The sequence below is a fragment of the Halichoeres trimaculatus genome, unplaced genomic scaffold, assembly GCF_033239565.1.
Source record: "Halichoeres trimaculatus isolate MK-OKI-2021-1 unplaced genomic scaffold, fHalTri1.1 fHalTri1_scaffold_7, whole genome shotgun sequence".
NCBI classification, from domain to species: domain Eukaryota; kingdom Metazoa; phylum Chordata; class Actinopteri; order Labriformes; family Labridae; genus Halichoeres; species Halichoeres trimaculatus.
In genome coordinates this window covers 14,582,326-14,609,760 of record NW_027437185.1, presented here as the reverse complement: position 1 = coordinate 14,609,760, position 27,435 = coordinate 14,582,326, and the positions used below count along the sequence as shown (strand labels likewise).

The following is a 27,435-nucleotide window of genomic DNA, read 5'->3' as shown; positions in this document are numbered from 1 at the left end:
TCCGGTGTTAATATTTGTTTTCCAACTAGAAGTCCTTCAAGTTTTAGCCTGAGTGAGTCTGTTTTACAGGAGAGCTTTTGTATCCGGTCTTGTAATACTCAGAGTGCCTGCCTGACCCTTCTCGGGCATCAACAGTCCTGTGTGAGTTTACGGCTTCCCAGAGGGGGTCAGGGGTCACATTTAGTCACAGTGAGGAGTGGTTTCAAAAACCATTACCAAGCTTAGAAGGGTGTGTCTGTGATATTTGTCACAGCCAGTAAGAATTTTGGTTTAGTTGGGGAAAAAATCAAATCAAGGCCCAGTGGACTCTCTGTTTGGAGGCTGGCAGGAAAACATGTTGCTAATATATTGAGGTAATACTTTTCTGAGTTTTCTGCACTGACATTGAGCGCATCTATTATTTCATAGCTCCATCATCCAATGAAAACGTGTGCTCGAAGCTCTATTCTTTGAAGGTGTTTCACAAACAGGTGCATCACAATCGGGTGTCAAGGTCTCCCTGTATCAATGTTTCCTTTAAATGTGGTCTTGATTTGGCCAAATAGGTCTCTGTGATGCCACCCATTTGTTTCTGATAAGGACTTTTGGAGCCTGTCATTGGATGCAGTAAAGAGGCAGGCCTTTAGCATCTTTGCAGACAGCTACAGGGTGACCACCTGTCAGTCAAGTCGGCCATTCCTTTACATGAGCAAAACCCTTAAGCTGAATTACCTAAAAACAAATTATGAGTAAATTCTCACCTGTATAGTCTGTGCCCCCTGGAGATAAGAGCTATTCATACCAGGACCATTTACAAACACTTTTATTGAATCTGTGAGGGAGCAATAGCTGGCTCATATTTTTAGAATGAAAGCTGCTGCTTTGTTCTGCTTCTGCTTTTGCTGTAATGTTATTGAACTCAAACACTAGGGAATAATATCACTCCCCTTTGGGGATCAACTCTCAATACAAAGGCAAAGTGATTGTGGAGCATATTTGAAGCACTGCGATGAAATCCTAACTCAAAAAGGATCTTTCTATATCTACTCCATCCATCTAGTTTTATTATAAGAGAGGGCTCAAACAACAAAGAAGCAAAATTTAGGGCTGCAGCTAACGATTATTTTAGTAAACAATCCATGAATCAGGGGGAAAAAGGGTGAGAATGCGTAATGGTAAAATTTGCAAAACCAAACAATCGTTGTTATTTTAATTGGTTACTATTGCTTTCTTAATGATATATACAAAGAAACAACATATTTGAACAGTGTTTAAACTGACCAGATGCAAAATTTATAAAGTATAACAAATGACAAGAATGTATTGTCATTTAAGGGATCAACAGTATGGGCAAAATAACAGAAAATATATTATGTCATCAGATTAAGAACTTAGTGGTTCAGAAAAGCAAATAAATAAAACTGTGTTCTCAATCCTTTCACCTGCAGGTCAAACAGTAAACCCCCTCTGCCCTACCACTATCTGTAGCAGCTAATGCTAATATGCTAACATTGGTTTAATGAACTCCTCGTGGTTTTCAAACGGGGTGACGGTTTAATAAAAAGACAAAACGAGTCCTAAAATACAAACCATGTATTTCACAACATATAAAAGGAGTGTATGTGGGATTTTGTAGCTCCTCACCTTGCTTTTGGGCTCCCCGGCTCGTCATCGATGAGCCCAACATGTTTGTGTTTTAAGTGCTGGATCACTGCAGTTGTACTGCTGTGCCATGCGAGCTCATTTTTGCAAACATTGCAGTTAACACGCTGTGTGCTTTTACTCAGTGTGAAATACTCTCAAACTCTGGAGTTTTTCAGATGAACGGCTTTTCCGGCTCTGCCATTGTTCGCGTTTTTACTCGTTTCCCTCGCCTGTCAGCTCGGCTTCTCCTCTGCCACGCTGATCTGTTCATATGTGACGTATACAGCCCCGCAGCCCAGGTAATCTACACTCCAGTTAAGTAGGTGGCGGTAATGCACCTACAGCTAGTTGTGAACCGCTAAGTAATCTGACCAAAAGAAGAAGATAAATAAACTGAAGACAAACTAAAGCTGCGTTTCCACCAAGCAGACCAGTTTCGGTTTGTCTCAGTACGGCGCGCATTTTGTGGCTTTTCCACTGACTCATCCCTGGACAGATCCCCAAATAACCGAGACGAGCCATCCCACTTTTTGGGACCCCTCCGTGTGGGTGTCAGACTGAACCGATCCGATTTCGGAAGGTGGAGCAACACACTACAGACCGTTGATTGGTTGAAAGAATTGTCACTTACCCCAACAGTGGCTGTATTTCTCGTTACGGCTCACAGACTTCTCTGAAACAAAGCTTGATTGCTCTTTGTATCAAATCTTTGTTTAATGTGTCGGGTTTTTCTTCTTCATTGGATTTATTAGTGGGGTTAACTGTGTCCCGCTGCTACGGCGTCACGCCATTGTTCAACAGCTGCGGCATCCGGCTTACGCAGCCTACCACAAATGGGCACAGTTTGCTGTGGTAACACAAACAGGATGAGGCTTAACTGTACCAAACTGTGCCAAACTGTACTGAACCGAACTGGTCTGCTTGGTGGGAACTCGGCTTAATACAGTGAGGGCACAGCACAGTGCATCAATTATGGAAAAACATTGTCGACACTTTTACTATTCCATTTGTATTGGTTTTATCAATTCTTTGTTGCAGCCCCCAAAAAATCGTTCCTGTTGTTTTTTAGCAATGCTTGAAAGAAGAAAGTAAAGAAATGTTTCATATGGCTAAAGTGTATTTAATTCAAAACAGGTTCAAAGAGGTTAAACTGATCTTGTATACCCTGTACTCCGTTATAGGATCTTTATAGGACCTGTAGAGTCTTGTGTGACAGACTGCCCCACAGCTGACTGTGTTTAAATTCTACAGCTGATATATACGGTTACAGCCTACATTTAATTTGTATGAGCATTTGAGTTGCAGCATTGTGGTGTTTGTAGATGTGTCTATTGTTCTGTGGGGGTTTGAGGGTTTGTTTTGCAGTGTGAGTGTCTGTGTGATTGAAGGCAGCGTGTTGCATCGTGTCAGAGCCCATGAGCCCCCCTGAGGCAACAAGTCATCCACGTGTAACTCTGAAAAGTCTCAACTTGCCTTTGCCTCTGCTCCGCAGCCTTTTCCTAATCCCTACTTTATCTGTCACATTTTTAATTTGATAGGAATCAATCAAAGCAAAAAAGTGTTTGAACATGGCTTTGGACTTACAGTGTCAGTAAAAGTGATACAGATGCTCCAGTTTGAGGTGAAGGTACAATAACTTACTGTGTCATGGGTGTCAGTGGGTTCACTGGCATCTTGTGTACGGCAGCCCCTATGTGGATCTAGTTAAAGGTTAATAATGTGTTGAGGGAAAGAATGTGAAGAATAAAGAATGTGAGTAAGCTATTAGTCGACATGTGTGTGTTTACACAGCAAGCCTTTCCCAGGTGCTATACGATCCCTGGGATTACAGCGGAGGGGGCTGCAATAGAGCACACACACAAACAGAGCACCACTAAACCCCCCTCTGCAAGAAAGGAGAGGAGGGGAATGGAGTTAGTGAGGGAGGGAGGGAGGTGTAGGCAGATAACAGATCAGAGGGAGGAGAGGAGAGGTGAGGGCAGTGTGAGTGCAGCAGGAGGCAGACTTCAGCTTACCTCCACGACAAAGACTTCACAAGACCAGGCACACGGGGAGCGAGCCTCTTCACTTTCTGATGCTTTATGAATGAACCTGTTTGTCTTCTCAACGTCGGAAAATGGTCGGACTCTCATCCACTGCTGTAGAAGGTAAGAGATGAAAAGACAAGTAACAAGAAAGTGTGTTTCCAAGATTAGGGAGGATGCAAGGATTTCTAATGTTTATGGACACTTCCTAAAGGCACAGAGACTGTAAGGAGACTCAGAGTTACACGCCTGATGTTTACTACACACACACACACAGCATCATTGCTGTTCGCTGAGATCTGCTGAATTGTTGAGAAAGCCACATTGTTGCCACCCAGGCTCACTCGTGAAACATTGTTATTTTGGAGCCTCCAGAGACTCTTTGTGGGATGTGATTCTTGCGTGATTAGTTGGAACGCCTGCCTGCAACAATATTGTGAAACACATGCATAATTCTGTGGCTTGCGACACAAGAGTTAATGTGAGAGACGGAGAGGGTAAGAAAAAACCCGTGCACCCAGCTGAGGTCACATTATTCATCATATCAGGGTTTGGTGGACATGTTAGCACAGGTGCTCAACTCGCTGACATTATTCATCCACCCCTGCTTCCCCCTTTCCCTCACACAGTCTGCTAATGCAAGCCTCTTTGAAAAGTCTGAGTCTGCACTGTTGAACAAACTGCTCTCATTGCCTCACTACACAATCCACACAAACACACACAAACACACACAGAGTCCAGCACTGTTAACAAGGTGAGGAATGTGTCCTGTGTTTAACAGCAATTGTCAGAGTGGTGTGAGGAGGGAAAAGTTTGAGTGTTTTGCACATTCTTGCAGGCACTGCCTGCACATAAATGATGATATATATCAAGATGTTTTTAGATTACAGATTCAGTCCAAAGACTTTTATCGCAGATTAACATCAACTGTTTCAATTTCTTCCTTATCTTACATGTTTTGACACAGCATTTTCACTTTGTACAAGCTTCTGTGCAGTTTTCCTCAGGTGCCAAGCCACAAAAAACAGCTTAATCAGGCTTTTAAAGACATCAAAGCGACTTCACACTCACACTAACATGCACAGGTTAACTGTTGGGGCAGAGATTTAAAAGATCATGTGCTGCTTTGGAAGTGTGTGCAGTGTGGTGTTGATTATGAGGGCATGACCGAGGACTTTAGGGTGGTCTTATGTGCCTCACACGCCAAATGCTGTGGAGTAATTCCTCTTTGCTCATTTTGGCACGAGTTAAATAACGCTGTAATCGTCAGATTGGATAATCAGATCTTTAGAAAGCCGTTCCAAGTGAAATATTGTGATAGTTTACGGGTGTTTTGACGCCTACTCCCCAAAAGTAACGCCTTGATTTCTGTGTTATATTTGATTTAATGTTGACTGGTTTAAATTTCAGTTTCTCTTTGCTCTGTGAATGACTCATGCTGCGGATAAAGTTCTATCTTCCCCTCGATTAGGGGAAGCCCAGCAGTAAGCTCGAGCCAGGATCTAAACAGCTGGAGCCTCTGGCAGAGACGCAGCTCTCACCGGGCCAACACTTCCCTCTCACGAGCTTCCTCTCCATCCACGGCCTCTTTTTCCTCATTTCCCCTCGGGGTGAATCGGGTCTTAATGAGGACACATTCCAAGTCTTCCACGAATAAATTCCTCATGCCCGCTTCTCTGAGCGTGCTTTTGTTACAATGGACGGAAACTGCTATAGTAAAGAAGACAGAGTTGTTAGACAGACTCAGGCAAATATACACCTACTGGAGCTTTTGTTGCTCTTTACTGCAGCTTTGGCTGGGCATTGTTAAGCCCATAGGAAGACCCACCTCAGGAAAGTATGTCTGTCTTTAAGGAGTGGGAGCAGTCTGAAATGTAGAGCACACTTCCCTGAAAGAAAAAAAAAAGATACATCTTCCAGATCATCAAGATTTTCTGCTTGTCAGCACAAGATTTTTGTGTCAGAGTGATACATCCAACAGTAAACATGCCCATCAAACTCAGAAACACAACATGTTTGCCTCTTTCTGACCAGGCCTTGGTGAGAAAATACATTATGCAAGCAGTTTTGAACATTTGGCTCATGTGGGCAAGTCTTTATGTTTGTTTAGCAACAGGTCTTGTTGCCACCTGACCGCCCTCAGAACAAAGACTTCTCCCCTGTCCCGTGGCTGACCTCCAGTAAGATGCATGGTTCAGCAGGTCTAATGTGGCTGGACTGTGAAAGCAGAGCATGTGTGGAGAGAAAGAGAGATGTGGGAGTGGGGAGTGGTGGTGTGAGACGGGGGGGTAAGTGTGCCAGCAGTGACTCAGCCAGTTGTCAGGGATTTCTGTGGATTTGAGGAAGATTGAGAAAGAGATGTCCTGTTACGGATTCAACAACACAGACAGAAAGAATCAAAACAAAAGCTTCATGAAATAACAGAGGGTTGGTGAAAAGAGTTTCTGTCCGTAACTGTGGAGTCCAAACACAGCAGCAGGTTGTGGACCTGTGCTCTGAGGGTCCAGCAGCTGCAGGATCGAGACGGTTTATTTAATTTCTGTTCTGAAAACAGGGAGTGGAGCAGTCCCACCTCCCAGATCAACATCTGATGTGAAGCTTGTATCCCTATAAGCCTCGCAGTGTTAGACAGCCATGTGAAAAGTGTGGATTGAAGGAGGTCGACCTGTCTCAGCCAGCTCTGGCTTTTGTGATTCCAGGACTGAAACCTCCCGACTGTAAGATAAAGATCAGGTCCCTCTGAGAGCTGCTGGATTTGGCCTCTTCTGGCCTCTGTTAAGTGGTCCTTCGATTGTTCTTGTCAGAGTCTCATATTTCTGCCAACATCTTTACAGGCTTCTTAATTCACCTTTCCCAGCGCTGAGAGTGACAGCTGATTGATATTTGGGTGTGTGAGCCAGCAACGTGTCAGAACCGCTGCAGAAAGAAAACTTATTTTTTTCCCGTCTGTGCCGCAGGTTCAGTTCTTCTGTTTAAGTTATTTTTCCACTTTCTTCAGGGTAAATGAGCAGTTAGCAAACCTGTTTCCTTTCTCTGCAGCTGTTTTGTTGTTGTTTAGTCTGGCTGGTTAACAGGAGAGAACTGGGGGAGTGCAGCTGTGTGATAAGGCAGCAGGTTGATGTACACAAACTGTGAGGCAAAGTGACAGAAAACGAAAGAAAGACACAGAAAGAGCCTCTCTGACATTCACCTCTGGGTTTGTTTGGACGTGTCAGTCTGACCTTCGCCCTTTTTGGCTGATACACTGAGCCAGTGCCCCACTGACCTTTGCCCCCCTTCTGTGCAGCAATGGAGGTGTTGGTGAGTGAGCTTGGCGCACTGCTAAAGATGCTGGACCAGGAGAACCTCAGCTCCTCCACGCAGGAGAAGAAGACCTGTGTGTGGAATCTCCTGCAGCAGATTCAGCCATCAGGTCAGTGAGACAGACTCAGAATATATCATGAAAATCCAAAAAAGGTTTTATTTTTCAAGGCAAAATTATGACTTTTCCATGTGGCTGTTTGCTTCTCTTCTAGTAACAGGAACGGACTACATCTACATGAACTCATCAGTGTACAGGAACGGCACCAGCTTTGTGGAGTCTCTCTTTGAAACATTTGGTGAGATTGGACTCCTTTATTGAGTCATTACCATAAGCTGTCTATAGAGTGGACAGCGTGGCTCCGCCATTTACCATTGTATGATTTTGAAGCCAAAATTACCCTGTCTCAGGCGCTGCCATTAAAGCAGTTTGGAGCCAGAGTCTGCGCAGTAGAGACTGTGAGGGATTCTGGGAGAATCTGAGTGGAGCTGGGTGACAAAAAAAACATTTTTTTTTTCTATCAAGAGTCTAATCACTTCTTGACTCTACCTCCCAACATATTTTTCAGTCCCTTAAAAACATACACTAGAATAGCAGCTGTCAATCTTCATTAAATGTGAGGTAAAACCTTGTTTTAAACCTCTTATAACTACTGACAATGAAACTTTTCAGAAGAAAAGAGAGCTTTAATACAAGGCAGCCAAATGATATCTTCAAATCACCGCAACAACCAGACGTGAGAAACATTTCTACGAGGAGTATTCATTTTTTAAAAGTTTGACCACAGCCCATCTGGAATGACTGGAGAGACAGATTTTTTGACCTATACTGCAGCCAGCCACCAGGGGAAGCAGTTTTTGTGGCGACCTCACTTAGTGCCGAGCAAGATGACGTCCATTTCTTTTACAGTCTGGAGTCATAACATGGGAATTTATTGATATATGACCTCAACATTGTCTTAATGTGTTGTCTCATGCAGATTGCGAGATAGGGGATCTAAAGGATGTTACAGATGATCTCAAAGAAGACCAAAGTCTACAAATGGACACTTTAAAACAGGTAAGTTCTCTATATACATTTATGTACAGTCATATCACCTATGTTAGTAAAGTTAAACGTTAGTAGTTAAACGGTTGCTAGGCGCTACCCAAGTAGCTGCCTGTTGCAGCAGCCTGTTGCAGCAGCCTGTTGCAGCAGCTCTCTCGTCTTTGTCCGTTTCTTGTAATTTTTTCGTCTCTTTTTCGTAATCTTTGTATTTGGAGTAGATCATTACTTTGTATGGTTCATTGTCGGTCAAGGACACCAAACTTTTTGTGGCTTCGGCGGTATTTTTTTACTACTTTTCTCCTGTGTTTGTCTGGAGATCCTACATGTAACCATGGCTGCATTGTTTACATGCAAAATTAGCTCTTAGCAGCCTGTAGCATGTCAATGCTAACTGGTGTAGGGCTTGATGATTTCCCTGGAGCTGAGGAGGAGGTGAGGACGACGTGCTGGTTCTCGGATGTGAGCTGGGAGGTGACGACGTGGACCTGTCCTTCCATCCATCGTTGTTGGGAACGTGGGATCTAGCCCCGGGGGATGGATGAGCTAGCTGTGCTAATCCAGCGGCATCGTGCTGTTCACGGACGTGGCTGGCGGAGCTGACATTGGACGCCGCGACACATCGGAGGAGCTTCGCCTGCTGTGAGCAGACAGGATCCAGGAGACAGAGACTGAACAGACTGCTGGGGAGGCTCAGTCCTGGACCCTGTGGAGGTGGAGGCTGGCTGGACTGGAGAGTGGTGGACGAGTGGTGGACGGGATGTCGTCATCTAATTTCTTATGGACATTTTTGCACTTTCTATACTCTTTCTTACTTTTGTTTTCTTAAATGCTGCAGTGACTCCTGAATTTCTCCTCGGGGATAAATAAAGTATTTTCTATTCTATTCTATTCTATTCTATGTATGAATATAGGGCTTTAAATCCTGAAAGTGGGTTAACACAGTTTGTTGTTGTATGCATCCATCTTTTTGAGAATGCAGTCCGTCATTTCAGCACTTTATTTCCAACTTTCCGGAGGAGTATTGTGCCTCTTTCAGGAAAAAAAGGCAAAGAAAACAGAGATTATGTTCCATGCTGGGATTTTCCCGTGCACACATGCTCATCACTCCGCAGGCTGTTGGAAGAGAGAAGATTTCAGGGCCCGCCCGGAGCCCATGTGTCTAATTAATGGATGTTGTTTTAAGTTTTATTTCTGTGTCTCTTTGATGATGTAGTTCGCAGACTGTGTATTAACATCCTTCATGTTTATGGAGGAAATCTGATCGTTGTGTTTGTGTGTCTGTTTTAAGGAGAGCTGCACAGACTCCCAAGCCCCACACTCAGCTGACTCTCCCCCACCTCTGCCCACAACACCTCCCCCTGAAGAGTACTACGAGGAGGCAGTGCCACTCAGCCCTGGCAAGATGCCTGAGTACATCATCACTCGAGGTCAGCATCTTCCCGCTGTGCTGAACTCTGTGCCCTTACTGCCACTGTGGTGCAAAAGAAAAAAACGAAGCCAGCAGTGAGCATTAAAGTCTATAAACACAGGGATGCAGCATGCTACCAAACATAATTACAAAGTGTATGTTCGAACATCCTGTGTGACTAATTAGGACGTTCCTCTGTCTCTGCAGTGAGGCAGAGCCCTCCAAACTCCATCGAGGATGGATATGAAGATGCTGAAAACAACTACCCGACTACCTGCATCAACTCACATCGCAAAAACTCCTGTGAGTTTAGTTCAGCAAACTTACAAAATAGGACACTCTTTTGTTTCCGTCTGCATCTGCTAAATTAAACTGTAGAACTGTAAATATATCTACTCCGTGATTTCTTCCACAGACAATGACTCAGATGCTCTGAGCAGCTCCTACGAGTCCTACGAGGAGGATGAGGAGGAGAGGAGCCCGGGTGTTCGACTGACTCATCAGTGGCCCTCTGATGAGAGCTCCATGCCTCCTGCCAGAGACTGTCGCATCTGCGCCTTCCTGCTGCGCAAGAAACGCTTCGGCCAATGGGCGAAGCAGCTGACTGTCATACGAGAGAACAGACTCCAGGTGAGGAGCTGTACGATTCTTCAGGAGAGCAGGAAACCGTGCATTCAGGGTTGATTCACACATGTCCTTTACCTGCAGTGCTACAAGAGTTCCAAGGACACGTGTCCCTACGTGGACCTGCTGCTGCCTCAGTGCACCGTGGTGTATGCACCTAAAGACAGCAAGAGGAAGCACCATGAGCTCCGCTTTACTTTACCCAATGGAGACGCGCTGGTGCTGGCAGTACAGAGCAAGGAGCAGGCCCACAGGTGGCTCAGGGTAAAGACACTTAAATACAATATGTAGGAGCTCAGCCTCATGATGAGGGAAGCTCAGAGAAAATCAGACAATCAGGGTTCATGCTGATCATAATGTTAATGTCTTATTTTTTTCATTAAAGTCTACTTGAAAAAATAAGAATCTTCAAAAGGCTCTACAAAAGGGTCTACAACTTCAAATTGAGCCAGATAGACACTTGATGAGGTTTAAGACTCGGTCATACTGGCAGTCCATACCGTGCTTTGGCTTGCTTCAACCCCTAAAGTCCAGTTCCTTTGGTCAATGTGACCGCAAGTGTGCCATGCTTGAGCACGGTTCACTTCTCTGCTTTGGCACACTTCAGAGAGGTGGGCTTCAGCACGGGTACAGGCATGGGGACATGGGACACGATCTTTGACATAGGATCGCTGTGACAAACCCCCAAATAAAGGTGGATGATTATTTTGAAGTAATAAAAAACAATCATTAGAAAGTTCATTTACAGTTCTACAATTTAGCAGATGCTTTTGTCCAAAGCAACGTACAACACAAGCAAGATTTTAGACAGAAGGAAAACCTAGTTAGTGCGACAAAGTGCTACAAGTAATTTGGCTGCAGGTGCTGCCATTAGGTGCAGTTTTTTTTTGATAATGTAGAATAATGTTGCCAACTAACCACAATCAACTGCTGCAACAATATACTTCAATCTTCAACAAGCTTCAGTAATTAATGCTGAAAATTGACTAAGAGCTGGGTCTAAGGCCTTCTGACTCATTTATCACCTGAGGACAAAGAGGAGAAGTGTCAGCTTAAGTGCTGAAGGTGCACTCAGTATATTCTGACCTAGAATGGACGTTATAAAATTGGTAACGAAGAAAATGTTCAGGGACTGGTATTAAAGTGTAGTACCAGTATTGGTATCGTAAAAAATACTGAATGATACCCAGCCCTAATTAGATTATGGTCTCCGATCACTGGAGGTGACAAATCAGGCTCTAAATCTGTCTCAGAATCATCCAGCTCGTTGCTCGCCTCAGCAAGAAATCATGTATTCTTTTGTTTATAAATTAAACATGCAAAAATCCTCAGAAACACAAACAAGTGTTAGGTATTTAAAAAGGACTTTCATCCAGATCTGTTTTCCTGTGCATTTATCTTCTTTTTTTTGTTCTTAAAGGCAAAGAGTTAAGCTTTCCATCAATAAATATGCTAGCTATGTTTATTAATAAATGTCCAATTATTTTCAGAAATAGGAAAAAATCTTTTCACAGGAGGAATTTCAGTCAACCACAATGTTCAACTGCGATATATCAGTGCATCCTGTCTTGTAACACAGGCTTCAGTCTTGCTCACATTCTCTTTGACAGTGTGTAAACAGCAGTGGATTGATATGTACGATACTCCTACAGGTTGTCAAAGAGGTGAGCGGTCAGAGCGCCGCGCCTGAGGAATCTGCATCCCCCGTCATTCAAAGAAAAACTGAACTTGACAAGGTAAGCACAGAAGAGAGGATGTTTGTTTTAACACGTCTCTGTCAGGTTTTTTTTTTTACCCCCAGAAGAGAAATATCTACCGCCTCAGCCACGGGAAAAGAAGGGATCTAGTTGTCAACATCAGTTTTCTCTACCACCTGTTCAGTTTCGCAGCGATACTTGTATTTGGCTCACAGAACAAAGACAGTAACATAATTGGACAGTAAGACAGAAATGATAGCAGTGGTAGTGAGTCAGTGTTGGAACAAGCACATCTTACCAACCTGTCAGAACATAAACTCAGCTCAGCCTGTCATCAGTGTGAGCGCGGAGTGATGAGAGAGGAGGTTTCATGAGGGAAAATACCAGAGGATTTACTCCAATCTGTCATTATTTTATAAGTTCAAGTTGATGTGGGAGCATGTGCGAGTGAAATAAAACCAATAGATTAAATATTTAGCTCTTAGTTTGTCAGAAAGGAAGGTGTAAAATGCCTGGCTCTGGTTGTGTTCTAGCAGGCAGACAAAGAGACGGTTTAAACCTGTGTTTATGTGTTTCTTCTTCAGAGATTATCTGCAGAGAGGAACACATCAGATTCAGACAGCGTGGGCGTGTCGACTGGCGAGAACTGCAGAGAGAACGGTGAGATGAAGATCCACAGAGCCTCAAATCAATACAACAGACAGTATTTAGGAGCTTTTTGTAAGCTGCCTCTGTGGTCATAATGACTTCATTTCCTACAGATTACAGCTTACGTACTGCTCTGTGGTAGAGATGGTACATGTTGTAATTATCCAGGGTGTCATTTTAAAAATTAAAACAGCAGTGGGATATAACAATTTGACTTTTAAATGTTGTAAATATTTGACAAAATCAAACAATCTGGGGCTGTTCAGCTTGGCAATGATTAAACAGGCAATAATAAACGTCACATTTTTCTCTTTTCCCCAGGCAAAGTCAAACGTGGTGCTTTTGCTGCTGGCCGTAAAATAACACGCATCATCAGCTTCTCCAAGAAGAAGTTTCCTCGTCCAGGAGATCCCCGCTCATCTTTCAATGATCCTCGACAAGGTTAGTTCCCACTTACCCTCCATCTTCACCTTCATCTTCACTCTTTACATCCTCAAGTTCGCAGCACCTCATTTCTCTTTCACTTGTCTGTGCACAGGTTACCTGTCTGTGTTGGTGAACCAGGTGTGGAGGGAACAGTGGTGTTGTGTGTGTAGAGGTTCGCTGCACTTCTACAATGAAAAAGGAGATCCTCGAACCTCGCTGCCTTCACTCCCACTCCACGGCTGTGAGGTGGTACCGGGGCTGGGGCCCAAACATCCCTTCGCCTTTCGAATCTTAAGGAGCAGCAACGAGGTGGCTGCTTTAGAGGTAAAATCGTTTTTGATTTTTTCTTAAGTTATGCAAATCCATTAAAGAAATATCTGTCAGCTCAGTGTTTTGATTTTACTGTTTGTACATTTATTAAAATCCTAATGTTTACACTGCTCCATTTCTGGTGGATGTGCAACTGGCTTCAGTTTGCTGATATAACTCACATCATTCATTCTGTCAATGTGCTATTAATGACACATCAACTGCCCAGTAGATGTTGAAAAAAGATACTACATCAATAAAACATTTTGCTGATGTGTTGCCTACTTTCTAGGCTGGCAGCTCTGCAGAACTTGGAAGGTGGCTTGGCGTCCTCTTGGCAGAAACGGGCTCCACGACAGACCCCGAGTCACTGCATTACGACTATGTTGACGTAGACACCATCGCTAACATCCGCGACGCTGCAAGGCATTCCTTCCTGTGAGTGAGACGAAGAAGGAGGAGCTGAAATATTTGGACGGGGTCAGAGCAAGGCCGCTGACCAATGTAATGATGTTAGGACCTCACGCAGATTTCCATTTCCTCTTTTTCCTCTGATCCTAGGTGGGTCACATCCTCCACAGAGAGCAGAACGTATGATGAGGTCCCCAATGAGGACATGCAGGTGAGATACACGTGCTCAGACTCACAGACTCATGCTCTCAGCTCAGTAAAACCTCAAGCCTGATGCTGAACTTTGATGTGACTAGATTAGAAGCTGCGTGTGTGTGTGTGTGTGTGTGTGTGTGTGTGTGCAGCTGTTAAAAACTGTCACCACTGAAATATGACACTCCGTATCAGTCATCAGACAGACAGGGCTCTGTTACAAGCCTATCAATGATGGCTCTTTGTAGGACAGAGGACAAGCAGTGTTTGGGCTTGGGGCGAGGGAAACAGACAAAAAAGAAAAAGCGATCAACGGGTGACAGGAAGGCAAAAGGTCACTGTGGTTTTACAGCCAGTAAACACCTCTCTTAACCCCTCTGACACGCACTTAAACATACACCTCTCACCTCCTATGGCTCAAAACATACATACCACAGTGGTCTTAAACCAATAAATCTGAGGATGACTTTGTTTCTAGCTGACATACAAATGTTTGGTTTTATTTTCTCTCTGTCCTCATTCTTCTTTTTGCATCCTGCCACATCTGTCACCCCCCCACCCCCCACCTCCCGCTCCAAACAGTCAGGGGAGGACCACAGACAGCAGTGTGGGAATCAAGTAAAGCGGCGCTCGAGTTTCTCCAGCAGCGACTCTGAGAGAGTCAAACCTCTAGTCTCCCTCAAACGAACGGGCTCAAGTAAGTACCTTTCAGTAGTTTTCCAAAGAGTTGTTGCTGCACATTAAGTGATTTCAATGAGAATTAAAATGCAAAAGCTTGAGCATAGAGGTTAAAGATTGTGGGGATGATCAGAATCGTCATCACTTGGATTTTTAAAGCTTACTACATTTGGCATCTATGGAGTCTTTAAACTTGTTTTAACTCTTTAAATGCTTCAAGGAATTAAATTTGCTAAGCACAAATATGAGTAAAAGCTGTCTCACATTTCAATCTGCATTTTTTGCAATGAAAAAACTCTACATGGTTCTCCTTAGAATGACTAATGAATGAACAGTTTTTTCATATAAAACAGATGTAGTTTTCTTCTGGGAAAAAAATGGCTGAAGCATCAGACAATAACATCAACTAAACTGATTAGGGATGAGTACCTTTCACATTTGAAATGATACGGTACCGATGCCTGGTACCTGGCAATTGGTACCTGTACTCAACGGTACCAATTTTCGGTAAAATAAAATGTGATTTTTTTTTACTTAAACATATTTATTCTTCAATATAAAACCTTGTAATGCTGTGTTCATGTCTATCATGGAAAATCGCCCACTCTTCCACTCCCTCACAGTCACAAGGATGCATTTAGGTACCTAAACATGGAACCTTTCGATTTTGCGTGAATCGCCACCCAGTACTTTTGACAGAATTCGGTAGGTGCCTATAAAAGTACCTAATTCGGTACCCATCCCTAAATCTGATGAATGCTATGATGTAGATGGAAAACTAAGCAAAACTTTAAATATCTTTATCACATTTATCAGAAATACTGAATGAACTTGAAAAAGTAGCAAACTTTAGTTTTCCTCTTTACAACAGTTTACTGGTTACAAAGTCATTAAGTGAATCAAGCCACTTCTACAGTGTTCACCTGAGCTAAATTGAATGAGAGCAGAGTCACGTGTGAAGGTGTAAAAAAAACTTGTTTTCAGTTCTGAATTATTGTCTCACTTATAAAAGGTAAGAGGACCTTGAATTGACCCCTGTGGGACACCTCTGAGGAGCTTTAGTTGTGCATTATGAGCTATAGTGAACTATTTTTTGTAATGTCCATAATTGGAGGCTTTTCAATAATCAAATAGTATAATCTGTGCAGTTTTAAAGACAATGAGCAATGGACTTTAACATCTGCAGAGTTTTTATCTCAGCTGTGTATAATATCACTCACATCTTATCAGGTAGCTGAGAAATAAACGTGGACTAACTCTTTATAGAAGCTTTTCCATAATACTCAGCTTTATGACCCTCTCTGCTTCCTGTCTTTTTTCAAAGACGCCCTTTGAGGAGGCCTACAAAAACTGCAGAGCACACCTGATCATAAAGTTGTGATTTATTTACCAGTGTGATAGGAAAGCTCTTTTCTCATACAATCCTTTCACTGGTCTTAAAATTTGAGCTTTTGTCTGGAAAAATATTTCCCTTTTCCTTCCTTCTCTCAATCATGTCCTCACTCTCTGTTCACAGTATCTTCCTTCATCCCTCACCTCTCCTCCTTTCCCTCATATCAGTTGGCCTCTGCTGTACAAATAAAGGAGACGAGCATCCTGGGTTTAAGAAAGTGATATCGGTGTAGTTGGCTGTCTCTGTGCTCTCCTCAGAGCTGTTTCTCAGGCCGTCACTGAGGAGCTCTGGCACTTCAAAGAAACGGCTCTTCCCTGGTCTGAAGGCTTCAGGATGTAACCTGAGATTTATTGGACATTTACATTAGTTTCGCTGTCTTGCCTCTTGACCTCAAACTCTGCAGGAGTATGTGTGTTCATGTTTTATTAATACATTTTATCAATGTTTGGTACAAAAGTCTTTGTTCAAATCACGACAATAGACTTGTTTATTGTCAACACTTCCCTTTGAGGTTTAGGGGAGGCGTTGTACTCCTCACACATGAGACTATAAAGGAGAGGGTGAAATATTGCCATGAGACGTGTTGTCTCCTTCCCATAACCCTCAGCCATATGAGCCCTAACCTTTGCTCTCTCCTGACTTCTCCACCCAGATGCCAACCAGTACGGACGTTATGGGAAAACACGGGCTGAAGAGGATGCTAAGCGTTACCTGAAGGAGAAGGAGGAGCTGGAAGGAGAGAGGGATGGGATACGAAATGCACTGGTGACGCTGCGACAGGAGAAGAGAGAGCTGAAGGAAGAGCAGAAGACAGCCTCTGGTACAAAATGTTCAAAGTAGAGAAGCTGCTGCACAAATTCTAGACACACATCTACCACATATATCTCAAATACTGCAGGAAAGAAACTAGGAGAGCAAATAGAAGAATGTCAGATCATAAATTTCCTTCAGGATGTTTGAGCACATTCACGATCTGCGCATTAACCACAAGACGTGCATGTCCACTGTAAATTGTGTTTCCTTGTTCTCTACTGACTTACACTGTGACCCTGTTATGAGAGGGCAACGTGAGAACAGAATGTCCCCAGAGGGACAAATAAAACATCTAATTACTGTTATTATTACATTTAAAAACATGTTTGTGAAAATTCCTTCTGAATCGTATTAATTTCCGGCAGTTTCAGATCACATACAGAATGTATTTACATTTGAAATATGAAAATAATGACAGATTTGACGATGAGTGAAAGTTCTCTTAAGGCAAACTGTCACTGTCCAGCTATGACAGAATTATATTTGGAATCACATTTCATAACATCATTGTAGATCTCCATGTAAATTATTTAGTATTTAACAAAATTTCAGGTACTTAAAATGTTTAACTGTTACAGACACATGAAATATTTTTGTGCAATATTATAAGAAGGCTGTCAGTACACTTAATCCACTTTTCATGTCATTGCTTGTCTGTACTTTTTTTATGTTTCTTTATCCTGGTGGAGCAGAGAGAAGACAGCCCGTTCTGAATAAGCGAATCTCTGAGCTTGAAGAAGCCTGCAGAGCCAAAGAGGCAGAGAGAGTGGACCTGGAGCTGCAGCTGACCCAGGTCCAAGAAAATCTAAAGAAGAGCCTGGCAGGGGGAGTGCTGGGAGCTCCTGTTGAGGCAAAACCACCTATGAAGGTATGTTCACTCTAAAAACTGAGATCTAAGAAAGTTTTTGTCTTACTCTGACTAAAAAATGTCTTATTAGAGTTCACATGAGCCACATTCACCCAACAAGCCCAGAAAAATGCCTAAATTCAATATTAAAAAAAGCAAAAAGGATGCCTGAATTGCTTATATTGAGTAAAAAATCTGCCAATGGGGCCAGAAAAAATGTACTTTCCTGGCCCTTTTTTCACTAGCAAGCCTTAGCCCTGCTCTACTTGGCCCGACTCTACTCTGCTTGTTATGTGATGGTTTTCCACTAGCCTGGTTCTTTGACCACTGTGTCCACGTCATTTTTAGCGCAACACAACAATCTCAATCAATGGAGCTCCTGTCCTCGGCCACCAAACCCAAAAAAGCCTGGACCTCATTGTTGGACCAGGGAGAAACTTAACGGGACACTATTCTTGCAGTCATAGATCAAAAATGGCGGGTGGCTCTTGTCCTCTTATGTCCCGTCTTGTTTTGGGTGTCGCGCTCATGACTCATTGATGACGACATTGTCGGACCAATCAGTAGCCGGCAGTCGGTGACGTCATCTTTTAGTATCGACTCTGCTCACTTGGAACCAGAGTGGAGTATGTATTAAAACTAGCTTGTTTTAGGAGGTACCAGACCAGTAGAAACACGCTGCAAATCGAGTAGGGCTGAGTAGAGTCAGGCCAAAGCATGCTAGTGGAAAAGGGCCATTTGTTGTTGCTGTTTCTTATATGAAGAAGATTTGTCTCTCCCCATTGGCAGATTTTTTTTCCCAATTGGGATAATTCAGGCATCATTTTTGTCCCATTGTCTTAAAAGACAGCCTGTCAGGTGAATGAGGTTCATCTGTTGACATAAACATTCTTTGTTGACTCTTTTTCTTTAGGGCTGCAGCAGAAAGAAACAGAACATCTACAGTGAGTCTTTACCTGTTAACTGTGCGTCTGAAATGCGCAGGAGACCTCCTTCTGTTTATGCTTCTTCTGGAACAGTCATGCAGAAAGCAAAGGTATTTTTAATGAATTCTCCATCTAACTGCCTCTGTTTGTCTACAGCACATCTGGATATAATGAAAAAAGTCATTTCATTGCAATGTTTTTCTTTTTCTGAAATGTTTTCTTCTTCTTCTGCAGGAGTGGGAGACCAAGAAAGGAACTTGAGATCATAATTATGACAAATTTTAACAAATAAATAAATAAATAAATGGATGTCAGGAACAGACTTTTATGACACCTGTTCTCTCCAAGGATAATCCTCTGGTGTCCCAAAGCTCTGAAAACAAACTGTAATAAGTGAATTTGGCCACAAGGTGGAGGTACATGTCAGTGAATTTTTACTCCTCTGTCTTCCTGAAAAGAACTCCTGTCTGTCTCTTTGTTTTTTCATTGTTTGGGGACACAGATTGAAATGTGGCAATCAAAAAGAAAGAAAAAAAAGTTTGTAAAAGAAAGAGATGAGTAAAGTGTGCTGAGAAGTGAAATTGAATGCACAGATGCAGTGCAGTGAGATGGAAGTGAAACAAGGGATTGGGATTTTCTGTATTTCACAGAGCAGAATGTTTAGTTGTTGGGATTTGAGAAATGTAAGAATGAATCAGACAGAGGGTGTGAGCAGTGAGCCAAAATGTGTCTTATTTAGCTTGTTTATGAGATCATATTTTTCTGCCTGTACATAGTGAGCCATGACTACTGTCACATGTTTTATATGTCTATGTTTCTACCTTCATATGTTCAAGGTTTAATTTCTCATCATTATTCTGCTCCAGTATATGGTTTGTATCATAGGGAGCAGAGTGTGCTCTGTTGCTTCTCTCAGGTTGAACCTGTTGAAGCTGTGCTATACTGCAAAGCAAAAACATCCACCTGATCATTTGGACCAAAAAAAGGAACGCATTCAATACCAATAAATTCTCCCTTTGGAGGTAATTAAGTAACTAACAAACATGGTGCTATTCACCGACACAAACTGATGTTTTTCTGTCCAAAAAGAAAAAAGAAAAAAAAAAATCTCCACTAAGGCAAAACCTGTGGTTAACTTTTGCACTTTACTGTTCTGCTACCTGGATGAGGGAATAATAAAAGTGTTTTGTTCTCAAATGTTGAATCTTTAATCATGTATTACAATGCAGATATTGGATGTCTTCCTCATTAACATGTCACACATTCACAGTCATTAATTGATTCTTTTAATTTTTACATGAAATGCTGTGAAATATAAATGTGATTCCATAAAATCTATGAAAGCAAAATCAAGAGTAATGAACAAAGTCAGTCAATGAAGGCATTTCAATGCAGAAGTCTTTTGTTCAGATCTCCACAGATAAACATTGTGATTCATTGTTCTCATGCTAATATAATAGCAGCTGCATCCATAAATGATTGGATGACAGCTTTTGATGAACGTGACACAAAAAAAAATATTCTCCTGCTTAATTGAACTGCTTGCCATCACCTTGTAGCCCTATCTGTAGGTTTTGAACATGTGACTCTGACTGATTGTATCATGAGTTAAGATCCAGGCAGTGTGACTGGTTTGGGGTCTTGAATGAGGAGGTAGAGCAGCATCAGGATGGTGAAATCAGCAATGCAGCAGCAGCAGTGCAGCAGCAGCAGCAGTAGTGCACCTGCAGCGATGCACCTGCAGCAATGCAGCAGCGCTCAGAGGAAGAGATAGTAGAGCCAGTACAGGATATTAACAAACAGAAAAGCTGTGGGAAAAACCGTGCGGGCGTGGCGATCAATGTTGTGTGGATTTTCCACTGTGAAGACGGATGCGGCCCTGCGTGATGCCCCCTTCACTGATGACAGGTTGCAGCCCTGCTCTGGACTCTTGTCTTTTAATGCTTCATTGTTTTGAGTGTCACTATTGGCTGACTGCTCTGCGGGCTCCTCTGCAGTGGAGCCGACCTCTGCAGACTGCTTCGGTTGGGTGGAGGTGACGATGGGGATAGAGCCATTCCCACTGGACTCGTGTAACTCCTTCAGGAGCTCCTGACAGAAAACAAGATTTATAACAACGTGCAGCCATTTCTGGAAATGACAGCATGATTTTAAATAGTGAACATGTCCTCACCCTGTGTAGGTCCTCTATGGTGTGGTTCTGCATGGTGTAGAAGTGAGCGCAGGCGTACTCCAGCAGAGCCCCAAAGATGAAGGTGAAGCAGATACCCAGGTAAACATCAATGGCCTTGATGAAGCAATTAGCATTTGGAAGAGAAGTACGGGCGCCCATCATTAGCGTGGTCATTGTTAGGACTGTTGTCACTCCTGGAAAAAAGTCAAGTCAGGATGTTATCATCCTTTTAATGCTGGAGTTAGCTTGATGTCACGTCCACACACTAATTATCAGATTAAATTCAAATATTTTATTATTTTCTGTGATCTTTGGCCCCCTCTCTGCCCTCTCCACTTTATTAGCTGTTTGGTCTTTCAACTCTTTGACCTTCTTTGCAGTTCATACTACTAAGGTCAAAATGTATGTTAAACAGGAGCTTAAATGATGATGTATTGATCTAAGCTGCTATATTTAGCTCTGCTGGAAATCAATTCCCACAAGACTGCAGGAGTAAGGGACAGAGATAAGGGTCCACCTGTTGTGCCTAAGCTAAAACTGCAGGAAGTAAGCAACAAGCTCTGGGTGATGTCACCTTCTAGCTTATGAAAAGGTGTAAAAGCTTAATGACGCTTTTGTACATACTGACTCAAATATCTTCCACATACTCACGAAACAGGCAAAGAGGTGGAGCTGAGCTGACTGAATGAATCCACGTTCACAGCTAAATTTCAAACCAGCCATGCTTTGAGTACAGCCACATTAAGCATGCAGTAACTCTTATCCTGACTACAACCAGGCCAAATGAGTTTTTGAAATAAAATTCAAAGAGCTCAAAACAATTATTTATACTTTATAAACATTTTAATATGGGCTCTGATGGAGTCTCCTTAGCGTTTGGATCAAACTTCGAGTGGACAACCAAGGAGCTGCAGTTGTGTGAATTTCTACACTGGTTTCATGTTTTAAAAATGGAGTTGGGGACTGAGTCAAAACATCTCACCGGCACAAAATGTGTTACATCATGTGTTTCCAAAAAGTAGTCCGACAAATGAATCAGAGCCTTCAACTTCTCAATTCTCCCCATTGCAAGCAGGGGCTGTCTACACTTGCTGTACTGGTTGTACATTGTTTGGAAGTATACTATGACTGCAGCAATGTACTCTTCTTCACTCTTTATTCTTTAACTCACCCAAGGCACTGTGAGGGTCTTGAAATAGTCTCACCTTGAGATATTTGCTTGTTCTAAAATATAAAATCTGAATTATTTTTTTCAGTACATGTTGTGACTTTCCTGAGAGAACAGGAATAAATTTACAACACATGAACTGAAAGTCTCTTTTATGACCTTACACTAGTCATCAAAATTTTGTGATGAGAAGCAAAAATCTATACTTTTTCCATAACAAAACTGCTTCTATGTATGTAGTATATATGGGAAAACTTGCAAAATCTGCAGAATGCCAAAAATCCCTGGATGTCCTACTGATCCAGGAAAATTTCTCCGTATGCAACTGACCAGCGCTGATGCCGTTTGTCAATGCAAGTGGCAGGTTTTGGAGAATTACTGCCATTTACTGGAATGAGTCAGTATTAAAACTACAGTCCAACAACACTAATGTTAGATGGTTCATGAGATAGAAGTGACATGATGAGAAAGAAAGACTGGTAAATCTTCATCCAGTTTTAAAAGAGTTGTTTACATCTACAAATTCATTAAATCCCATATAAACCAATTATTACCTTTTTTTAACCATACATAGAATATATGGAAGTGATTTTTCCATCAGCTGTAAAAATCAAAATGAAATCCCTTCCAGTATTTTCAAAATAAACGATTTAACTTTTGGCGTAATATTAAAAGGTTTGGAAAACAGCCCCAGTTTTCATTCCAAAAAAACAAACAACAAAACAGACATGCAGTGGACATAAGAATGGCCATATCCTGCTTTCATCACTTTTACCACGATGACTTCTAATTTTGGGATGAAGTCAGATCTATGAAGAACAGTATCTGCTTTTTGGCTTCACAGTTTGCAGTTAAAGGTCCAAGTGTTTCATCAAAATGGGTTCCTCCAACCTCCAAACATCAGCATATTTAACTGTTGTTAGATGTAGAGTAAGAGATGTGGTTCTGACCGATGCAGGTCCTTGCAGGAACAGATGACTGACTGATCCAGAAAGAGACCCAGGAGAGAACCACTAGCAGAATAGAGGGAACATACGTCTCCAAGATAAAGAACAGCACGTTCCTGCGCAGTGCAAAATGCAGCACCAGCTTGGGGTATTGTCCTGCGAGGAGAAGAAAACGACTCAAATGTTACATCGTAAAAAAGAGAAGATTGTTGTATGTAACTCAAATACGTGTCTCTGTACCTGTTTCATACACGGCCTCTGACACTGTTGTGTAATAGCTCTCTACACTGTACTGAGCCAGCCGCAGTGTGTCCAGACCCCTCACTGAATCATTCCCTCTGGTCCAGTAAAAAACCACATCCTGCAGGTTATAGCCCCCTGTACACACACACACACACACACACACACACACACACACACACACACACACACACAAACACACACACACACACACACACACACACACACACACACACACACACACAAACACAAACACACAACAAGCTTTAACAATTTAACTGTGATGGATGTAACCAGCCTGGGGATAAGATTGTGTCTCCAATTTGATACTCACTACCCTGATGATGATGAAAATGGTGGTGATGATGAAATGATGGTGATCTATGTCCTTCAACACACTTGATGGATGTGTTGGGTGGGGCTCACAGGTACTCACAGCTCTCCAGCTGCAGGGTGCACACCTGTCTGTCCATGGGGTACTTGGTCAGGTCCATGTTGCAGGCGATGGTAGCTGTGATGCTGTGGAGATTATCAGAAACCTTCAGAACAGTTTCCCTCCAAACACTGCTATCACTTTGACAAGGTGATAAATAATGAATGAAGACAAAAAACTCTTCCCCAGAGATGCAATCAAGACAACAAAGACTCCAATCTGAAGTGTCAGCATCAGTCGAGTCTGCACCTGATGCTTCTTTATGCATTATTCATGCCAGGATTCAATAACACATCTCTTAGGGTGTCATCCTGTCCTATTTGTGTGTAAAATTACCACAAGAGATGCAAATTTTGCAGGAGAGGGGTGAGAAACATGGCAGATTTGTGTTTGACAAACAAAAACATGGATCTCCTTAGCAACGCGAGTATTTCAACAATGCTCGAACAGCTTCATTAAATCACACAAATAAATCTCCAAATGAAGGAAAATGCAGCACAGCATTGCCCTCTCTGTCCTCAAATAAAGCTCTCCAGTCACAATAATGTTTTCTATCAGTGTGACATGGCAGCTTAGACGTCAGGACAGATTTTAGTTCTGTGGCCAAGGGGAATCAGACAGTCTTCTTTAACACAATCTGAAACATTTGAAAAAGAACAAGAAATATAGAAAAGTCAGTTCCCTTAAGTTATATGACTGACTGATGATACATCGTGGATCTTTTCCTTTTTTTAGTAGCTCCTAAGGCCAGTTCATGGTTGATTAGCACGACAGCAGAAGATAGCAGCCTGTTAATAAGAATAAAATCAGCCATCCTGTAATTTCTTATTCTCTTGCTCAGTTTCCTCTCAAGAGCTCTGATGAACCAGTTCACTCCCTTTACGACATGAAAAAGAGCACAAAATGTCAGTAAATGTCAAATCAATACCAGAGCTAAAGAGTCAAATATACCGGAGAGCGTAGAGAACAGTCCCATTGCTGAAAATGCGAATGAGGCGGTTTTCCACTGTGACGTCATGCAGGAAGGAGCGCTTTGAATCCGGGATGAAGGTGTCAGGGATCCAGAGCAGGGACACCAGACGTCCATCAACACTGACACTTTCGTTTCCGGGGAACACCAGCCGGGAATCACGCCACCGCTGACGAAGGAAGATGGTTGCAGTGTAGTCCTAAGAGGAAGAAGAAGGTGAGGCCTGGATTTGTCGCAAACTTTCAGCTTCTTAGACTGATAAAACAGAAAGAAGAGTGATGTACCATATTGATTTCAGAGATGGCGTCAATGCTGGCAATATCAAGACTCATTCCGATCTCCACAGGGCCCTCTATTAAAGAGAAGATTGAGATGTAAGTCACTTTCAAGGAGCACAGTCCTCTTTCATGCACGAGGAATAGTTATTCAGCTTTTTTTTTTACCATTGAAATTAGGTCTGAGGTAGCGGTTGTATCCTTTCATCAGCTTTTGAATAGTTGGGAGGAGCTGGGAGTCGTTCCAATCCCCCCAGTGTGGGTTTGCATTCATACACGCACTAGTGAAAATGAAGAGATGAAAGAGAAGAATGATCATGGAGGAGGTACAGGGACCAATCAATACAAATGTCAATACCAGCCCCTGTTGTTCACTATGAACTTGTGTTTTCTGCCTCAGGCTAGCTCTCACCTCGGTGTGAGGCTCCAGCAGAGGACCAGGAGAGTCTGCAGGTTGATGGACATGGTGGGGTCAGCAGCTGTCTCAGGAAGATGTGAGAAACAAAAGAGATGTAAAGACATAAGTCCCAACACACCCTCCCTGCAAATTCCAGCCTAACGGGTTAACTCTGTTCCTCCATTAGGTGGCAGCGCCTGCATGAACGGGATCGTTAACCTCAGGGGACATGTGCAGCACAGCAGCCTTTTTCACAGTCTTTGATGTTGTAAAACTGAGCTTCCTCTCTGCCCGCAAACTTGATAAATGCAGCAGAGAGGTCTATCGATCCTGCTAGTTTCCATGAATGCATAAGCAGCTGCCTCTTTTTGATTGCTCTCAAACTCCTTGGAACACAAAGAAAGACAAGAAAGAGTCCAGATAAGGCCGTATGTCTGCACCTACACATTTAAATGCTTGTTTTTCTGCACACAGGTGTATTTTATAACCTGTCACTTGCTGATTTATGTGGCGTCCGCCTCATGGTTTATTCACAAAGCCTGCCTCACACCTAAACCAAGTCTCTAACTCATCAAGGATTCCACTGTTATCTACTCTACTTGTTACACACCTTTCCTCAGAGTTAGTAATCGACTCCAGCCTCTTCCTCTTCGTCCTTTTTCATTTCATCCAAATAATCTTAGTCAAACATGATCTCGCTTATGGTTTTCTTAAGCAGAATTGGCAAAAAAGTCTGTGGACAGAGGGGCTTTGCACAGCATGTCCTGCACATGTTTATTTCATACATCATGTATTATTCACAGAGCACTGTCTCCACAAATAATGATGCATATCAGCAGCACTATTGACTTTCCTTTCCAATGATCTGTCAATTAGTTTTTAAGTGCTGTGGACATTTTAATGCCCTACATGTTTTTCCTCTCACTGTACCAGCTGATGAATAATTCACGTTTTATTTTCATATTTGTTTAAATTATTTTTTTCACAAAACTGGGTAATCAAGCTTACATCAGAGATGATACCACTCCTTCTTCTTTTTTTTTAGTATTATGATTTTACTCATATTTCTCTTTAACCTTAAAAGCTGTGCAAAAAAAGAAATATTTTTTAATCCTTTTTTTTTTGCATGCATGTTCAAATATTTATTAACCGTACATTTATGTTGCATCTTTTCAAAACAAGGCAATACAAAGAGCAAAATTAACATTTTTTTTGTCATTTCAAAGACCAATTCCCTCCCACCAGCTTTGTTCCCATCATGCTGCTTTTCTTCTCCTACCTGTTTCAGCCTTCAGCTTTCCTTTTTTCCACCTTTGGTTACTCCTCTTCTCTTTCCACTCTCCTTTGTTTCCTCCCCCACACTCCTTCCTCTCTGCACCCCAGATGTTTTGTGAGTGGCTGTGGTTGTTCTCCCTCCTTGGTTATTAATGATTAGATCCCTGTGTTTCTTCCATTTATCATCAGACTACAGGTTTCATCTGTTATCAGGTCCGGCTGTGTGGGCTTCTCGTGGTTGTTGTACTCTCTGTGAATCTCGCTCCGTCTCTCCCCACAGCTGTATTCATCTCCCCACTGAGACTCTGTGCACCCCTCCCCACCTCCTTCCCTTTCTCTCTCCCTGCTCCAGCCACTCTCCCACTCATTTGAGCAGCATCTCCCCTCACTTTCTCACTGCCCCCCCACCCTCCACAGAAAAGCACAAATCACACCGACGTACAGTATGCACACACACTCTCACACTCTCACACACAAATATACATCTCCTTTGATTCCCACCATCACTTCTTCTCAGTTCTTGCTCTCCTCCTCCCACACCTTCTTTTTCTTCCTGTCCCTTCATCTCAATCTGTCTTCCTCTTCTTCCTCGGTTAACACCAACACATCACCCCCTTTTAGGCGCCCCTGTCTCACTTCCTCATGCCCTCTCCTCCCTCTCAAACTCTGCTCCTCTGCATCAGTGTCATCCTGTGAATTACTTTCCCCCTGACTCTCTCCTATGTAAAACACAGATGTGGCTCCTACATAAGATGAAGAGCCTCTTTTAACCTTCTTTTTCCTTTCATAAAACTTCAAAAACAGTATTCCTGTATCATTTTGACTTCTGCGGCTCTCAATGAATAATTTACTCTTTTAACACCTGCTAGAAGGGTGGCAGATTTCCACATTTTGTTTGTTAAAAAGTAGAATCCACCAATGGATCAGTCGGCTGATCGATCGGTGCTGATTTCCTTCATTTTGGGGGATCTGTGATCGGCTTATCCTTACATATGAAACTGATCTTATACACCTCTGGGAAGGTCTGACAGCCAGCTGTTGCTTTTTGCTCTGAGACCTAAAACTCAGGACACTTTATTGGTCGTTCAAGTTAAAACATAAAGATTTTATTGTCACAGGTATTGTTCAATGATTTTCAATAAAATAAGATTGGAACATTTAAGGCAGAGTTTCCCAAACTTTTTTTAGGT

The 27,435-nt window shown here is 42.5% G+C and overlaps 2 protein-coding genes across 4 annotated transcripts in view; one reads left to right on the top strand and one right to left on the bottom strand.

Annotated features, from left to right (window-relative positions):
- The window catches only part of afap1l1a (actin filament associated protein 1-like 1a), a 33,355-nt gene extending 13,827 nt beyond the window's left edge, over positions 1 to 19,528 (top strand). The window contains exons 1-19 of one of the 2 annotated variants that reach the window (XM_074674103.1): positions 3,596 to 3,770; positions 6,934 to 7,059; positions 7,163 to 7,246; positions 7,928 to 8,007; positions 9,284 to 9,422; positions 9,611 to 9,706; positions 9,819 to 10,033; positions 10,112 to 10,291; positions 11,680 to 11,763; positions 12,309 to 12,384; positions 12,694 to 12,813; positions 12,911 to 13,122; positions 13,400 to 13,545; positions 13,669 to 13,729; positions 14,293 to 14,407; positions 16,434 to 16,601; positions 17,287 to 17,462; positions 18,355 to 18,477; positions 18,602 to 19,528. In XM_074674103.1, coding sequence (XP_074530204.1) covers positions 3,740 to 3,770; positions 6,934 to 7,059; positions 7,163 to 7,246; positions 7,928 to 8,007; positions 9,284 to 9,422; positions 9,611 to 9,706; positions 9,819 to 10,033; positions 10,112 to 10,291; positions 11,680 to 11,763; positions 12,309 to 12,384; positions 12,694 to 12,813; positions 12,911 to 13,122; positions 13,400 to 13,545; positions 13,669 to 13,729; positions 14,293 to 14,407; positions 16,434 to 16,601; positions 17,287 to 17,462; positions 18,355 to 18,477; positions 18,602 to 18,628 — 2,259 coding nt within the window. In that variant the 5' untranslated portion in view covers positions 3,596 to 3,739 and the 3' untranslated portion in view covers positions 18,629 to 19,528. Of the gene's footprint in view, positions 1 to 3,595; positions 3,771 to 6,933; positions 7,060 to 7,162; positions 7,247 to 7,927; positions 8,008 to 9,283; positions 9,423 to 9,610; positions 9,707 to 9,818; positions 10,034 to 10,111; positions 10,292 to 11,679; positions 11,764 to 12,308; positions 12,385 to 12,693; positions 12,814 to 12,910; positions 13,123 to 13,399; positions 13,546 to 13,668; positions 13,730 to 14,292; positions 14,408 to 16,433; positions 16,602 to 17,286; positions 17,463 to 18,354; positions 18,478 to 18,601 lie in introns of those variants that run through there. The other variant, XM_074674104.1, reaches the window with a different exon arrangement.
- Positions 19,529 to 19,629: 101 nt separating this feature from the next.
- On the bottom strand, positions 19,630 to 26,530 carry gabrp (gamma-aminobutyric acid type A receptor subunit pi). Of its 2 annotated transcripts, none has more exons than XM_074674106.1 (10): positions 26,250 to 26,530; positions 24,986 to 25,056; positions 24,742 to 24,854; positions 24,583 to 24,650; positions 24,280 to 24,497; positions 23,332 to 23,414; positions 22,896 to 23,033; positions 22,659 to 22,811; positions 20,541 to 20,734; positions 19,630 to 20,458 (listed from the first exon to the last, which is right to left on the bottom strand). In XM_074674106.1, the coding sequence occupies exons 2-10, from the start codon at positions 25,036 to 25,038 to the stop codon at positions 20,126 to 20,128; spliced, it is 1,353 nt and encodes a 450-aa protein (XP_074530207.1). In that variant the 5' UTR covers positions 25,039 to 25,056; positions 26,250 to 26,530; the 3' UTR covers positions 19,630 to 20,125. The 2 variants fall into 2 exon arrangements, with proteins under 2 accessions (XP_074530207.1, XP_074530206.1); XM_074674105.1 differs by having other exon boundaries at positions 24,986 to 25,052.
- Positions 26,531 to 27,435: the final 905 nt, after the last annotated feature.